Source organism: Triturus cristatus, chromosome 5_1 (assembly GCF_964204655.1).
Source record: "Triturus cristatus chromosome 5_1, aTriCri1.1, whole genome shotgun sequence".
Lineage (NCBI taxonomy): Eukaryota > Metazoa > Chordata > Amphibia > Caudata > Salamandridae > Triturus > Triturus cristatus.
In genome coordinates, this window is record NC_140587.1 from 303,452,537 (window position 1) to 303,468,173 (window position 15,637).

The 15,637-nt window shown below is 43.7% G+C and overlaps 1 protein-coding gene across 2 annotated transcripts in view; it reads right to left on the minus strand.

The window, feature by feature from the left end:
* Positions 1-15,637, minus strand: part of TBC1D31 (TBC1 domain family member 31) — an 834,080-nt gene that overhangs the window by 133,262 nt on the left and 685,181 nt on the right. For both annotated transcript variants that reach the window (XM_085605032.1, XM_085605033.1), the window contains one exon: positions 5,345-5,485. In XM_085605032.1, coding sequence (XP_085461158.1) covers positions 5,345-5,485 — 141 coding nt within the window. The remainder of the gene's footprint in view (positions 1-5,344; positions 5,486-15,637) is intronic.

The following is a 15,637-nucleotide window of genomic DNA, read 5'->3' on the forward strand; positions in this document are numbered from 1 at the left end:
AGTGATTTGCCCAGAATCACAGGATGTGGACGCGACCCCGAGGCTCGAACCCTGGTTTCCAGCATCAAAGTCGGCAGTCTAGCCGACGGACCACATCCTCTCCCTGGTTAAGCTTGATGTGTCCGGAAGAGGTGAGATGGAGTCCCAAGTTCTACACTTCTGTTAGGATAGAAATAAAAGGTTGCAGCTGGTATTAGTTATAATAGTTAGATGCTGCGCTTGAAGACCAAAGGAAGATGTGCTCCTTTTGTTTCGCTTCTATGATGTGGAAGCGCTTGTGGTCCCACATAAACCTGTTGTAATGTGGTTGTTTGGAGGCTTGTCCGGAATCGTTGCCCATAGGTGGTCCAACTAGTGGTAACTGTAAACATGCAAGGTGACCGCTCCATTTGTAGGTCTGGTTTAGCTGTGCATCTGTCATACATTGTGATCATCAGTTTTCAAAAGTACTACTGAAAAAAGTTTTGGCTCCTCCCATGTCTTGTCTGAAGTACAGCATTTAATTATGCAGAAGTTACTTTTTGGTTTGTGGAAAAATTCGGTTCCCAATACTGCAGAACGTGGTTATAGTCAATTATCAAGGCAATGGGTCTGGTCTGTTTATTATGTAATGATGACAGCTGTAGGCCTGACGTTTATTAATAAAAGCATTGAAGTCAGTGACAATTTAAGGCGATTTTGTTATTCGGTTTTAAAGGCTGGAAGCCTATATTTTGTTACTCCGGTCACTGATGTGGTAGGTAAGGGCTTTTGGGTGTTTCTTGCTCCCTGTGACAAACCGCACCTTTAAGTTTGTGCTAATCTTTGTTGGGCCCTCTGAGGAGAGAGAGTATTTTGTATTGCCAACTGTAATATTATGTACATTTGTAATTTGTAATAATATTCCTGGTAGGTGCCTTGTCTTGTGTGAGCTTGCGCAAAATACAGTAAGCTTGCTTTGGTTACGTTCACAAACCAATGGTAAAGACTATGGGCCGGTTTGGAAAGCTATGTCTGTCGTAGGCATGGTTTAGTATGGAAAGTTGTGACAGAGGAAGTAGCTCTGGCATTTTTATTGTGAAACACTTGTTTAAGCCAATAGGCCTTCCACCACAGATTATCGTACCGTTACAGGTTGTAGACATGCATTTTTTTGTTGTCGCTTGAACTCGCACGGGCTAATAAGGGCAGGCGATTTGGTGTTGGTCGCCCTCTAACAAACCGTGGGTGGGGAGAGTAGAAGATTTTCGTTGTGATCCTTGCTACACCATTTTGAGCAAAAATATACAAATATCAACTGTTTTTGTATATATTTTTAGTCTTATAGCTATACGCATGTGAAGTTGCTATTTAAGCCGCACATCAGTAGGCCAGTTATGGCATTACATCAGTGTAAAGGCTATAGGCCTTATTGGCTCACTGGGTAAAGCCATGTCCATTCATAGATTACATTTGTTTATTATGAATAGTTTTGACAAGACAGTAGGCCTGACTTATTGTGAAGAGCGTGCGTTGGACAGTGGCTTTATTGGATGGATTCATAGATTACTACTAAAGGTCAGAATACTGTAGCAGATTAGGGTTACAAGATTTGCACTGTAATGATTATTGTTGCACTCTTAGGAAAACCTGACTGGTTAAGTTATCCACCAGGACAGACGCGCACTTCAGTTCAACCAATGGTCCCCCATATGGATGCCATTTACACTTTATCTATGAAACCATACAAACATTGACTTTCCATTTGAGTAAATGCGTTTGATTGCGTGTGCATCTGTGTGGAAATTAATGCACGTCCGTACTATGGCTGGTGTGCCAGTAAAGGAATTTTCCTTTTCCCCCGTTTAAAAACAATAAATAAATAAGTCCCCTTTGATTCGTTGTAATTTTTAATTGGGTGCGTACTACATGTCCCCTGCCAGTGGTAATGAGACATTTGCTTGCTGCACATTTCATCTGCTGTCGCTCGCAGCCACTGCCTCTAAACATTTTACAACCATCATGGAATAGTATTGGCCATGCAATGCCAGAACTTTACAACAGTGATACACTATTTGCCATACTGTTCAAAGATGGACAACAGCTGATTTGACTTTTATTTTGTTATTGCAAGCACATGCCTGCCATATTTTGACCGATATTATTTCTTCTTTTACTTTAGCTTGCATATTTTACTTTAGCTTGCATATGTTTTATTTTATTTGGGTAAATGCAACAATGAGTCATGCGGATGAATAAATGAATGTGTGCAGGATGACTTTGGGAGCCTAAACCATCAGTGATCAAAGAGGCAATTTTATTTATAAGCTAGGCTTATTAGCTTTGCTAGTGCTCGTTCAAGAGTTAAGGGGCAACGTGTTTAAATAGCCCTCAGGAGTTGAGAGGTGATCTTCATCCCTATAAAATGTTTGCTGACCGTGTCTGTCACTTCTCAAATTCCATATTCCACTATACTAATTCACCATTAATCCTTTATGGGTTCCAGAGTAGCATGCTACTCGCCAATAAAGCGCTTCAACACCCCATCAGGATTACAAGCGCTATATAAATGCAAGCCTTTTTCCCTTTTCTAACCCTTCTCAATGCAAGTAACTGAGTAACATATCCACCACTTAAATTACTTCATATTTTACTATACTAATTTTCAACACAAATCCTTTATGGGTTCCGAAGTAGTGTGCTACTCGCTAAAAAAGCGCTTCAACGCCCATCAGGGGTAACAGGTGCTATATGAATGCAAGCATTTTTTCCCCTTCTATCCCTCCGCTATCTTCTCACTCGAAATAACTGACTAATATCCACCATTCAAATTACTTTCGTATTTCACCATACTAATTCACCACTACTCCTTTATGGGTTTCCAGAGTAGCGTGCTTCAACACCCCATCAAGGGTAACAAGCGCTATATAAATACAAACCTTTTTTCCTCTTCTATCCTTCCAAATTCAAAATTTCTGACTAACATATCCATCACTTAAAATTTACTTGCATGTTTCACTATACTAATTCAACACTAATCCTTTATGGGTCCTGGAGTAGCATGCTACTCGCCTAAAAAGCGCTTTGACGCCTTGTCAGGGGTAGTAAGCGCTATACAAATGCAATTACAATACAATACTTATCAAGACAGCTGATCTTCATTTCCCCAGCACACTTTTTAGCAGCTAGCTTTCCACTTACATTTTATTTTCCAGTTATAGGAAGGTGCTAGGACAAATCATTCATCGTTTCAAAACACCAGCCCAAGTTGAATCAAGAAGGAGATGTAAAACTCGTTAAGGGGGACCCGGAGCTTAACACTTACATATTCGGCACCTCAACTTAATAACATACTCTTAGGGAAAGCATTGCAGGTATCATATTAACTTACTTCTAGGTTACTGAACCAGTGGTGTCTCTGGGACAAATTTTTAGAGAGGACATACATGGGGTCACAGATGGGAACCAAACAAGACATACCCATATGCGAGAATGCTTTATCTTGATTTGACCATTTCATACTTGTGTTTTTTTTTAACGCTTTCTGTTTCACATGGTCGGTCTAGTGGGACTTGTTGTACTTCCATGGCTGCGTTTACTCGCTGTTGCCTGTCTGTCACTGTCTCCCTTGTGTGGTCTTAGAACATCGGTGGAATCCGGACAGAGCTCTTACAGAACCCACAATATTGCAGACAACTTCCTCACTAACATGCATTCGGCAGGACATATGTAGAGGGGTTAGGTACGTCGATTATTTAAAAAAAAAAATTCAAAACTCTCGGAACGTAGTGGCACCACCCTACGCTGATAGTGAGCACCATGCGGATTGGTGTTTGTGCGTGTGCTTCCTTTCTGCAACTTCTAATAGTGCATTCTAAAGTTACCTTCACAACCACTGGGCATATGGGAACTATATCTACTAACACAGTTAACGTAATACCATTGAGAGGTACATGAATTTGTAGGAGAGAATATTTCCTGTTCGTTTTCCAGTCAGGTACCTTTGTCCAAGTAGGGACCTTGCTTCTACTTATGGTAAGGGGGATACACACTTTAGATAACCCTTGCTCAACCCCTTGGTAGCTTGCTACGAGCAGACAGGCTTATCCCCAAAGCACAAATAGACAATAATAGTTTTTTCTAATCTTGTATTTTCAGTGATATGACCACCGAAGGCCCTGATTTTATATTAAAAACAGAGCTTTGGCCTATACCATTCTCCGCTGAAAGGCAATATTTCTCTACAGGTTTTCCCATACCTAGCGTGTCACGCAGTTTGGTGCTTTCTTTGCCTCCATATTAAACAATAGATGTTTCAGCACCCAGGCTAATGTGCTGCGTAGCTAAATGCATAGAAGTCCCCAAAGGCGAGACCGATGCATTGCAAATGCTTGTTTGTTTGTTTTTAACCAATGCCTTCGCCTTAATCTAATCATAGAAATCGTTCACAAGAAATATGATCCGTACCTCTGAGAGTACCGACTTGGACCTGCTGGCATGTATATTTGTCTGTACTGGAGAGCGCTACACTGGGGACAATAGTAATGTGTGTATATGTACACACATTCATTCATTCATTCAGTGTGCCACTGCTCACCTGCAGCCTAACGTTTCCAGAGATGCCATATCTGTTTTAGAAGATCACAATAGCAAGTGAAAGTGCCGTTTTGTATTATTGACACACTCATTGCGGTTTGCATCGCTGGACATCACCAAATGAAAACGTTTGATTGAAATTTAAACGCACATATCGGCGGTTGAACATCAGCCCACGCCCACGCCCTCCAGTCCAGTCCCCCACTTAGCACCCTTCTGGAGACATGGAGACAAGAACGTACATTTTCAGTCGGAGCAATCCAGGAGGATGTGCACAAACGCTACACCCAGGTGCGTTTCTGTCTCACAGTATTCCGTGAATAGCGTGCATCTTTCCAATCCTGGCATTAGTCTTTGCACTGCGGTGCATATTAACCCCTTCAGTGCCCCGCCCTTTCCCCCTCCTGAGCCGGGCATTTTATTAGCGGGCGGGGTTCATGACGAGATAGTCTCGTCATGGGCACAGCGCAACCGTGCTCCATGACGAGACTATCTCGTCATGGGCATAGAAGAGGTTAAAGGCTATTCTATCCCTCATCCCTCTTTCTCCTTATTAAAAACATCCCAGGTGAGACCTTTTGGCTTTGTCAATGCTCGCTTCATATACTTGTCATGTTGTATGAATACTTCCCTTTCGTTGTGTAGAGGTCGAACCCGGGAAAGGAAGGGGTGTCAATATTGGTGTTCAATAAGCTTGTCTTCTAAAAAATGACATACAATTGTATCAGACTGGTAAGCCACAAAAACCTCTTCACACAAGACAAACGGTATAAATGCCCATTTTTCTGACCTTCTGAATTTCAAAGTTCTCTGTACCACCAGCTTCCATTAAACGCCGAAACATTTGCTCTTCGAGTTCAGCCTTTTTTCGATTTGCATCCAGCACTCCTTTTACGTCCTGCGTCCTAGTTTCATGATCTTTGGAAAGTTGCTTGCAAAAATGGGCCAAAGTAATATTATTAAATTATTGCAATACTTATATTCATTCGCCTGTTATCTATTACAACGACAAATTAGAAATCAAATAAGTAAAGTCTTGCTCGTGTGTGACAAAATGGGTTTCACATAATTCTCCATAGTTTACACCTTCATATACATTCGCGACGCTTTGCTCTGTAACATTTCAATGTCAAACGTGCATTTAAATATCTGCCTATGCCAGGGCGAGAATTCCAAATTTATTAAGGTAAAGAAAAACGGAAGTAAGAGTAGTCAGATATATACCATAGCAATAATAAATTCATCAGCTGTATGTATGTAAAAACTTAGCAGAAATGTGGGCTAGCAAAAGTGTTAGACCTGACAGCCTTAGGGTGGTCTTCCCCTGAACATTTTGTCTGCTTGCTTCCAATCCTGCTGAATGTTGGCCTTAGGACTCTGCGCACTTTACCAAAGCCAACCATTGCTAAAGTGCATGTGCTTCGGACCTAAAACATGGTTTGATTGACTTATCCACAATTGACATATTTAATGTATCTGTAAGTCTCTAGTAGAGTGCACTACCTGTGCCCAGGGCGTGTAAATTAAATGCTAGTAGTGGGCATGGAGCACTGATTGTGCCACCCACACAAGTAGCACATTAAATATGTCCCAGGCCTGCCACTTTAGAACCTGTGTGTACAGTTTACACTGCCATGTCGACTTGGCATTTTAAACTTCTTGCCAAGCCGTGAACTCCCGTTTTGTTACATATAAGTCACACCTATGGTAGGCCCTAGGTAGCCCAAAGGACAGGGTGCTGTGTAATCAAAAGGTAGGACATCTACTTTTAAGTTTTGCATGTCCTGGTACTGAAACACACCCATATTTGTTTTTCACTACTGAGGCCTACCCCTCTGATAGGTTAACATTAGGAATTCCTTATTACACTTATTAAGGTATAATTCCGGATTGAGAAGAAATACATCCATCATGATTCATATCATTGGAATGGTAGTGATAAATCCACTTTACTGGTAAAACTGAATTTATCACTACCCTTTCAAAAATGTCCCTTTCAGAAAGATTCTTTATGCAACAGGGTAACCCAATCTTCCATCAAAGAACTGGGTAATACAACGTACAAAAAAGTATTCCCAGAGGAATTATTTATACTCAGTTCAACAATATGTTGGTCAATGCAATGATCCTGCTGTGAACCATCAATATAATTGACATATTCTATAAACGATGTACTTTATGTGAATGTACATCCGGTCCTGAAAGGAAGATTCTCCCCTCCGAAACAGGTCGCATGTCAAGACCCGCAGGCAGGTCTTGTTCTAATTCCTCCTCAGATCTTGACCCTCGATCCTAATTTTCTGTGTGGGTATCGCGATCCTCTACCCATGCTTTGAAAGCTATTTGGAGCTCTGCTTTCCTTTTTTTGACTACAAATGTTGTTAACTTTTGGAATCCACCATGTAAAAGACATTTACATCTGAACAACACCGTCAAGTTACAATGGATTGGATAGCAAATCGGATCTCCAAACCACAGTATTCCCCCCACCTCCCTGGAACTCTGCTTTCATAAGACTCCCTTTGGTAAACAACCTTTTCTCCTGGCAAAATCCCTTGAGCTGGGCCACACTGTACTTCTCTGGCTTAACCAGCTCAAACTTCATCTTGGAAGCTGAGGTCACAGACACAAGAGTAGAAAAATGAGAATTGGGAAAACTTTGGAAAAATACAAAAATTTCAATCAGGGTGAATACTGAAATTGGTCTGGATATGGAGTAGTAGTGTACACCAAGTCCCTGTATGACACTGCACAAACACAAGTCCTATCTTCACCACTGACCACTGATCTTAGAAATTGGGTTTCTAGTTGGCAGAGGTATGCATCCTGTCCAAGCAGGAACCACGGTCCTAGTCAGGGTAAGTCACAACAAACCCTAAATTATCCTGTGCTCACCCTCTGGTAGCTTGGTAGATAGAAGGCAGTTTTAACTTAAGAGGCAATGTGTAAAGTATATGTGCAACACTTCAAAAAGTGATACAGTGGCAACACCACAAAAAATCTCCACTCCAGTTTAGAAAAATAGTTTGATTTTATAAATATAACAAAAACGACAAACATTCAATAATCAGAAGTCAAGATATACATTTTCAAAGATTAAAAGAGAAAAATTGTGTTTAGAAGCAATAGCATCTAGAGGGTTATCTGGTCGCGCTGGGCAAGGGCAAAGTCAAGAGTTTAGGCCAACCGCAATAGAGCGCGGGCCGGATACAGAAGCCACGCAAGGCCCGATGAACAACAGTACATTGATCCTGGTTACAAATAGCGAGATGCGGGGTGCAGTAGAGCGATGTGGAGTGTCAACAGGCATATCTAATGGTGATGCGTCAATTTTCTCCATGAAATGATGGTGATTGGCTGGTTTCTCTGCACAGTCATGGGGATGCTTCGATAGTCTCTCTGCAGGGGCGCCGATGGCGATGTGCTGGTTCTAAGTGCGATTTGCCGGTTCTGTTCCCACAACAGTGGCGATGCATTGATTGTGCTCAAGCAGCAGGGGATACGTCGGTTCCACTGCAGAAAGTACCTGAATCCACTTCCAATGGAACAGGCACAGGAGCAGGGTGTAAAACTTTGATATCCCCGAGTCTTAAAACAGGAGGCAAGCCAGCATGACCTTGGGGATCACTCTGGTTTCAAGCGAGATAGTCCAGTTCTTTCTCAGCTGGGCAGCGGGTAGCAAGCAGCAGGGCAAAAAGGCAGAAAAGCAGTTCTTCCAGAGCAGCAGAGTGGCAGTCCTTGTAGCAGCACAACAGTTCTTCTTCCTGGCAGAGTTCTTCACAGATCCAGTAGTGTCTCATTTAGTAGTATCAGAGACCAAGTACCTTTACACAGTTGTGCTCTTGAAGTGGAGGTGACTTCAAAGAGGGGCTTTAAAGTGCACAGATGTCCTCCCTCCCAGGCTGGCTCCAGACTCACTCAAGGGGGAATGCAGCCCTTTGTGTGAGGACAGAACACAGCCTATTCAGGTGTAAATGTCAGCTCCACCCTCCCATCCTGCTCAGGATTGACCCATCAGGATGTGGATGGCCACTCAGTCACATCCAAGCTCCATTTGCACACAGGGCTAGGAGGAGAAATATGCCATCTTTCTAAACAGTACAAAACAAGTGTTCCCAGAGAAATTATTTTTACTCACATAAACTATATGTTTGTCAATGCAATGATCCAGTATTGAGATGGACTGATGCACCGTATGGCGTAATGAATGATGTTAAAGAGGACAAACCGTCGAAGTTTCAGTCTCAAGTGGCCAGATAGGTCCGCAAGACCATCATCAGGACTCAGTGCTGAAAAGGAACAAAACCTAGAAATACTTGCAGTTAGGTCAGATTCTTTGCAAATGGGCCAAACAATTGCCCAATCCACGAATAAATCCCGATCGCAGCAAATGCAAGCAGGTAACTCAATTATTGCTCTGCAGTCTGAAAGCCTGTGAACAACATCATTAATTACACCATATGGTGCAGTAGTCCATCTCAATACTTGAAACAAAAGGATCAACTACATGGGACTGTAGATTTATAAACCTACGTATTTTAAAAGATATCTTTATTGCAATTTTCCCTGCAGCATAGCGTACTTGTAGTATACATTTTTCACTCCAAAGTTAATACAGTGCCTTGGTGGGGATAAATTTGGTGCAAACAGCCTGTACAGCAAAACATTCACATGCAAATGATTAAAACAGAGAACAAACCAGTCTTACAGCCGTGCCTTCATGGGCCCACTGTCAGCATAAAGAAGAAACACATTCCAAATATAAAAAACAACCAACCCTGCTCGTCCCCCCACGCCCCGCTCCCCCCTCCCCATGTCCAAAATAAATCAGGCAGCAATACCTCATAACACCATAGTAATCAGCAGTATCCCAGGATGCATCAAACAAACTGCCTCACGTCTGAGAAAAAGTTGGTGTGGTCAGGAGGTGCAAGGGTCACATTCAGTCTGGCTAAATACTTATTCCATTGTTCTGTAATATTACGCCTTCTATCCCGTGTTCTGACATCTATTCGAACCGAGAACTCTGCATATGCACAGCGACATCTGGGGCTGACCTTTGCCAGGCTTGTCCCCCAATTTTATTGGCCCGGATAAAGATTTCCTCAGATACATTCTGCAGGACTTGCTTGACCTGCCAGGCCAGCAGAAAAACAGGACAGAGGCTGAAAGCCCCCTTAATCCCTTGCCTGTCATTGGCACCCCCTTTGAAAGGGTGGGTAGTAACATTGTAGGGCCTATTTATCCACAGACCGCCTCTGGCAACAGGAGTATCCTGGTACTGGTGGAAAATGCCACAAGATACTCAGAGGCCATACCTCTGAGGACTACAATTGCACCTACAGTGGTTAAGGCCCTATTGCTTTTTTTTATTTTTATTTTTTTAACCAAAGTGGGTTTCCCCAAGGAAGTGATGTCTGACAGGGGCACCAACTTCATGTATACTTACAAGCAGTCAATGTGGAAAGTGTGTGGAGTTACTTACAAGTTCTCCACCACGTACTACCCGCAAACCAATAGGCTTGTAGAGAGATTCAACAAGGCCCTCAAAGGCATGATCAAGGACCTGCTGAGGCGTAAGTGGGAAATCCTGTTGCCATGCTTCCTCTTTGCTTACAGAGAGGTACCACAGAAGGGGTTCTGGTTTAGCCCCTTTGAGCTTCTGTATTATCATCCTGTGAGAGGACCTGTCAGTCGGGTGAAGGAGGGGTGGAAGAAAGCTCTTAGGAAACCTTCCCAGAATATAGTTGGCTACAAGTTGGCCTTCCGAAGCCAGATAGCCAAGTTGTGGAAGCAGGCTTCTGACAACTTAGTGGCCATCCAGGAGGTGATGAAACAGTGGTATGACCAAACGGCTCCCCCTGTGGAATTACAGCATGGGCATAAAGTGTGAGTGATGGAAGTAGTGGAGCCCAGGCCCTCCAAGACCATTGGACTGGGCCGTATGAGATAGTTGGAAGGAGGGGGAGGTCACCTGCCTGGTGGACCGCAAGATCCCCTGCAACCCCCACAGGCTGCTCCACATCAACTGCCTCAACCACACTTTGAAAAGTCTTAGGTCATCATACTACTGGTGACAGAAGGAGTGGGGGATGAGGAGAGTGAACCTCTCCCTGACCTCTTAGCCGCCAAAGAGAAGGATGGGTCAGTGGAAGGTGGGAACTTCTCCTATACCCTGACGTTAAAACAGCAGAGGGACTGTCACCAGTCACTGGGACAGTTCTCCTATGTTTTCCTCACTCCTGGGACTACTCACTTGTGTACCCTTGATGTGGACACAGTAGACAGCCTTCCTATCAAGAATAAAACGTATAGGCTGTCTGACAAAGTGAAGGCCAGCATCAAAGAGGAGGATTCCACGTTGCTGGAGTTAGGGGTGATTGAACTCTCCAGTGGCCCTGGCCCAGCCCCGTTGTGCTTGTACCAAATGCAGCCCCACCGGGCGCTACACCAGACATTGGGTTCTGTGTAGGTTACAGGGGGCCCAATTCAGTCACCAAGAATGATGCTCTTCCCATGCCCGGGGCTGATGAGGCGTATGATAGTTTAAAGCAGAGATCTTCAAACCTTTTAGTGCCGAGCACCCCAGTGGGGGAAAAAAATCATCAAGGCCCCCCCTAAAATTCTTCACAATTCTAATAAACTGGCAATGTTTAAATATGTCTAGACTTATTTAAACAATGCAGTTAAGTTCTGTTACCATTTTAAAAATGCAAAAAAAGACATGATTGTCAAACATGCTATCCTGGTCAGTCACGTTTTACTAACCTGTAAAAGTATCCACAGTGTGATTATTAGAAAGGGAGGCAGGGTTTTACAGAATATTTGGATTGCCTTCCTTTTTGACACCTTCTCCCAGCCAAGATATAAATGACAAATGTTGCTAGTGATGGCCCATTACAGAGCGGCTTACTGCCACTCTTTTCTTTCCACTGAAAACAAAGCACTGTTATCAGAATGCTGCTGCTTTTGGCCAGAACCTGCCCCCTCCCTTCCCCCCCAGATTACATTAAGCCCCCCCGGTTTGAAGACCCCTGGTTTAGAGGCTGTCCAGTTCGTGAGTACCTTTGGTCTTACTTTCGGAGACTGGCAGATTGCCCTAACTTGAGGAGCTAATGAAATGTCAGCTTTCCCCACTCCTGAGGACCACTACCAATTCAGAGTGATGTCCTTTGCATTAAAGAATGCCCCTGCCACCTTACAGAGGCTGGTGAACAAGGTTGTGGCTAGTATGGAGGCCTTCAGTGCTATTTACCTGAATAAAATAACGGTCTTCAGTAGCAGCTGGAATGACTACCTGTTTCACCTCCAGGAAGTGCTTCAGGCCCTGCAATAGGTAGGCCAGACTATCAAGGCCAGTAAGTGCCAGATAGGGCAGGTGTCTGTGGTGTACTTCGGACACCTGGTGGTGCTGGGATAAGGTGCATCCCCTCCAGGCCACGATAGACTATCATGGCTTAGAAGCCCCCGCAAAATCCAAACTGAGACAAGAGCCTTTCTGAGCCTCACAGGGTTTTATAGAAGGTTTGTCAAGTGATATGGCACCATTGTTGCCCCCTTGACAGAGCTGCCTTCAAAGAGCCAGCCCAGAAATGTGATTTGGACAGAGGCATGCCAAACAGCATTTGACTCCCTAAAGAAGGCCATGTGCACAGACCCTATTGCTCAACGCCCCTGACTTTTCCAGGGAATTCATTGTACAAAGATTGCTCAGAACATGGCATAGGGGCAGTTCTATTACAGATAAATGATGAGGACGTGGAGCAACCTGTAGTTTTCATCTGTAGGAGTTTACTTCCCAGAGAACAGAGGTGGAGTGCTATTGAAATGGAAGCCTTTGCTGTGGTCTGGGCACTGAAGAAGTTGAGACTGTACCGGTTTGGGACTCACTTCATGATTCAGACGGGCCACAGGCCCCTCAGGTGGCTAATGCAAATGAGGTATGAGAATCCATCATTCTTGAACTGGTCCATCTCGCAGCAGGGAATGGACTTTATGGTGGAACACAGACCTGGGGAAGACCAAGCCAATGCTGGTTTTTCCAGGTTCTTCCGCCTTAGTGATGAGAATCACCGAGAGGTTGGGTAGCTCTCCTCACTTTCAGCTGAGTGGGACACGTGTTAGAACTGACAGCCTTAGGGTGGTCTTCCTCCAAACGTTTTGCCTGCTTGAAGTGTTGTACTAATACTTGGCACATTGCCACTTATGTTATGCCTGCCTGCCCTGTGCCAAGCTACCTGAGTGAGCACAGGTAAATTTAGGGTGTGTTGTGACTAACCCTGACTAGGACTGTGGTTCTGGGTTGGACAGAATGCATACTTCTGCAAACCAGAAACCTAATTTCCAACAAAAAGTATAAGTCGAGTATTCTGTATCTCAAATAAATATTTAGCTACTTTTATGAAAACTGCTTGGGAAGGCTTTTTCCAATTGGCAATGTTGGGGGCACACTGCCACCTAGCAGTCGGACCAGAAATTTTGTAGATCTGTAAAAACACAGCTTATCATCTGGTAGCATAATGCGTATGTCCTACACACAAAACCCAGATCATGGCTCATGAGTCAAACTCAGTGCTGGAACTGTAAAAAAAAATCACTCTGGGAACTCATACATTGGGGGTCAAGGTGTGGCAAAGGAAAGGGGGTGGAGTCACGTCCAACAGTCAATTTCTACATTTATATTTTTTAAAAATCAGCTGCAAAGAAATTGGCAACGGAGGACTTGTGTAACAGTAAATATGTTCTAGATTACTTAAAAGGTCACAAAGAGCCTGCATTTTAACATATCTTATAGGGTTAAGACACCTACTGCAGAGACCACTGTGTGCCCAGCAATTATGAGGTGATTATAATAGCAGTAAGATAACTCTAGTGGCTAACACAGTTCTGGCAGAGTTCTCTGTTTTGTCCAGTCACAGATTTGACTCAAAGTAGCACACATGGTTAAATGTGCCTGCTTCAAGCACATCATGTAACCTACAGATCACAGATTTATATTTTATTTAGATAGATAAGTGGCGTCACCATAAAAGTGGTTATCACATTAGTCAGAATGGTTACCAGCAGCATGTTTTTGTGTCTATGAGCCCTATACTGTACTGGACTAGTACTAGGCCAGTACTAGTAATAAGGTTTCCCCAAGAAAAGAGAACTTCAGCTTGAGGCAGAGGAGCATTTGCTGTCATTTGCGAGGTCACCACACGCAGACTTCTCAGCCCAGCCGCTTGCTGATCCCTCGGCAAGGGATGTCCAATTCGTGACCACGACGGGGAACTATCTTTTCTTTCAGGTAATGGGGTTAGATTATCGGATAGGGGACTTCTGCTTCTGTCTATTGATCATTACAACACATATATTTTATACAATAATCACTTTGGTTCAATAAATATTGAAAACGCCCCACTGTGTGTCCTTGTATACTTGTATATTTCTCTGAGAGAAAGCGAGCATGAGTGACTGAGTGAAAGGTTTCTAGGTCTGTTACCACGATCTCTGGGAGAGCTCAGGGTTGTCATGTTTAGTGGTTCCCTAAACCAGTTGCTACCCATCTAGGTTTAGAGGTGCATGTAGAGGTGCATGTGGTGGTGCTGTGGGCTAGCTGGTCTTTGGGACAACATATCCTGCGGGGGTCAGTCTGCAACCATTCCTCTGTTTATGTTGCCCAACAACGCACAGCTCCTACTGGGAAGTGGGGAACTACACAACAACATATGGATGAGATGTGATTTCCGGAAGAGAATGGTAAAGGCAATTCATGCAGGAGGATCATGGGGTGCTGAAGATGATCTGAGCCTAGAGCAGGAGACCAGTCAGCTATCCAAGCATGAAAATACCTCAGCTCTGAGGGAAGCATTCACCAGGGCCAACACTTGGATGAACATTATGGTTCCAGACCAAAGTACAGAACCGTCAACTAAAAGTGGCAGAACTCCGGATAAATAAGTAGCAGCACCGGTTGGTGGATAGGATTGGCAGACCGAGGCAGGCATCAAGTATACACAAACTAATTTCCTGCATTGGGGGCCAACAGAAACTACACCAACAGGTATGCCATTTAACATACCTGTTGGTGTAGAAAAAAGGTTGCCATCTACTTACGCCATCAAGGGTCCTGTCCCGCGACGTTACCTATTAGGTTCGAGTCCCCGGGCTTGCGCTACAAGACCCTGGAGCATTCCAGTTTAAATGCCTCTCATCTACGCGGGAGAAACAGAGGCGCGGAACGCCCTTCCGTCTTACGCAAATGACTAATTCTCGTTAGCAGGCACGTCGAGATCACGTGTCCGCAGTAACAATGGGAAATGTAGCCCCCATTAGTACGATATCAGGATTAACTGTGTATAATTGGGAATCACTAGTAGTGCCAGAACTACATGATGCATAATATGAACATAAAACTCCTATCTCAATGTGTGGTATTTTACATGAACAATCAGCTAATTCAGTGGAGTTTCAATATTCAAAAGCGTGCTAGCTTTTTGATTACAGTCACGCATAGACAAAAACACTTGATGTATGCATTACAAGCGTCTATTCAAAGAGTAGATAGACCCTGCAGGATCATTCACTTTTCTCAGCAATTGATATGTTAAAGGTGGTCGTGAGATGGAGACCCTACTCCTTTCCGTTAGCCTATTGTGAATGTTTACTGTTTCTTCAGGCCGTATGGTTATGGGTAAACCTGTTTAGGGGGTCATGTGCAGGTGCATTGGAAAGAGGGTCTTTCAAGTAATATAATAACATTAATATACTTGGAGTAGAATGTGGAAATATGGATTTTTCTGGTCAGTTATGTCCCCTATCTTGGACCCCAACAGTTCTATGTGCATGTCACAAGTACCTGTGTGTTCCCTCCAGTTCCAGTTATAAAGACGCAAACACATGTGCGTCCACCGTCAACATGTCCTCTGTCAGATCCGCCATGAATAGGCCGGATATTCCATTCCTAAGTATGAAAAGCCACCGGCTTTATATGGTCCACTTATGCCATTTTACAGTCCAGGCAAGTAGGCCCTGATTCTGTCATCAAACTCTTCTTGCCTTCTGCCTCTGAAAGCTCCAGTCTGAGCCTGCATCTGTGACC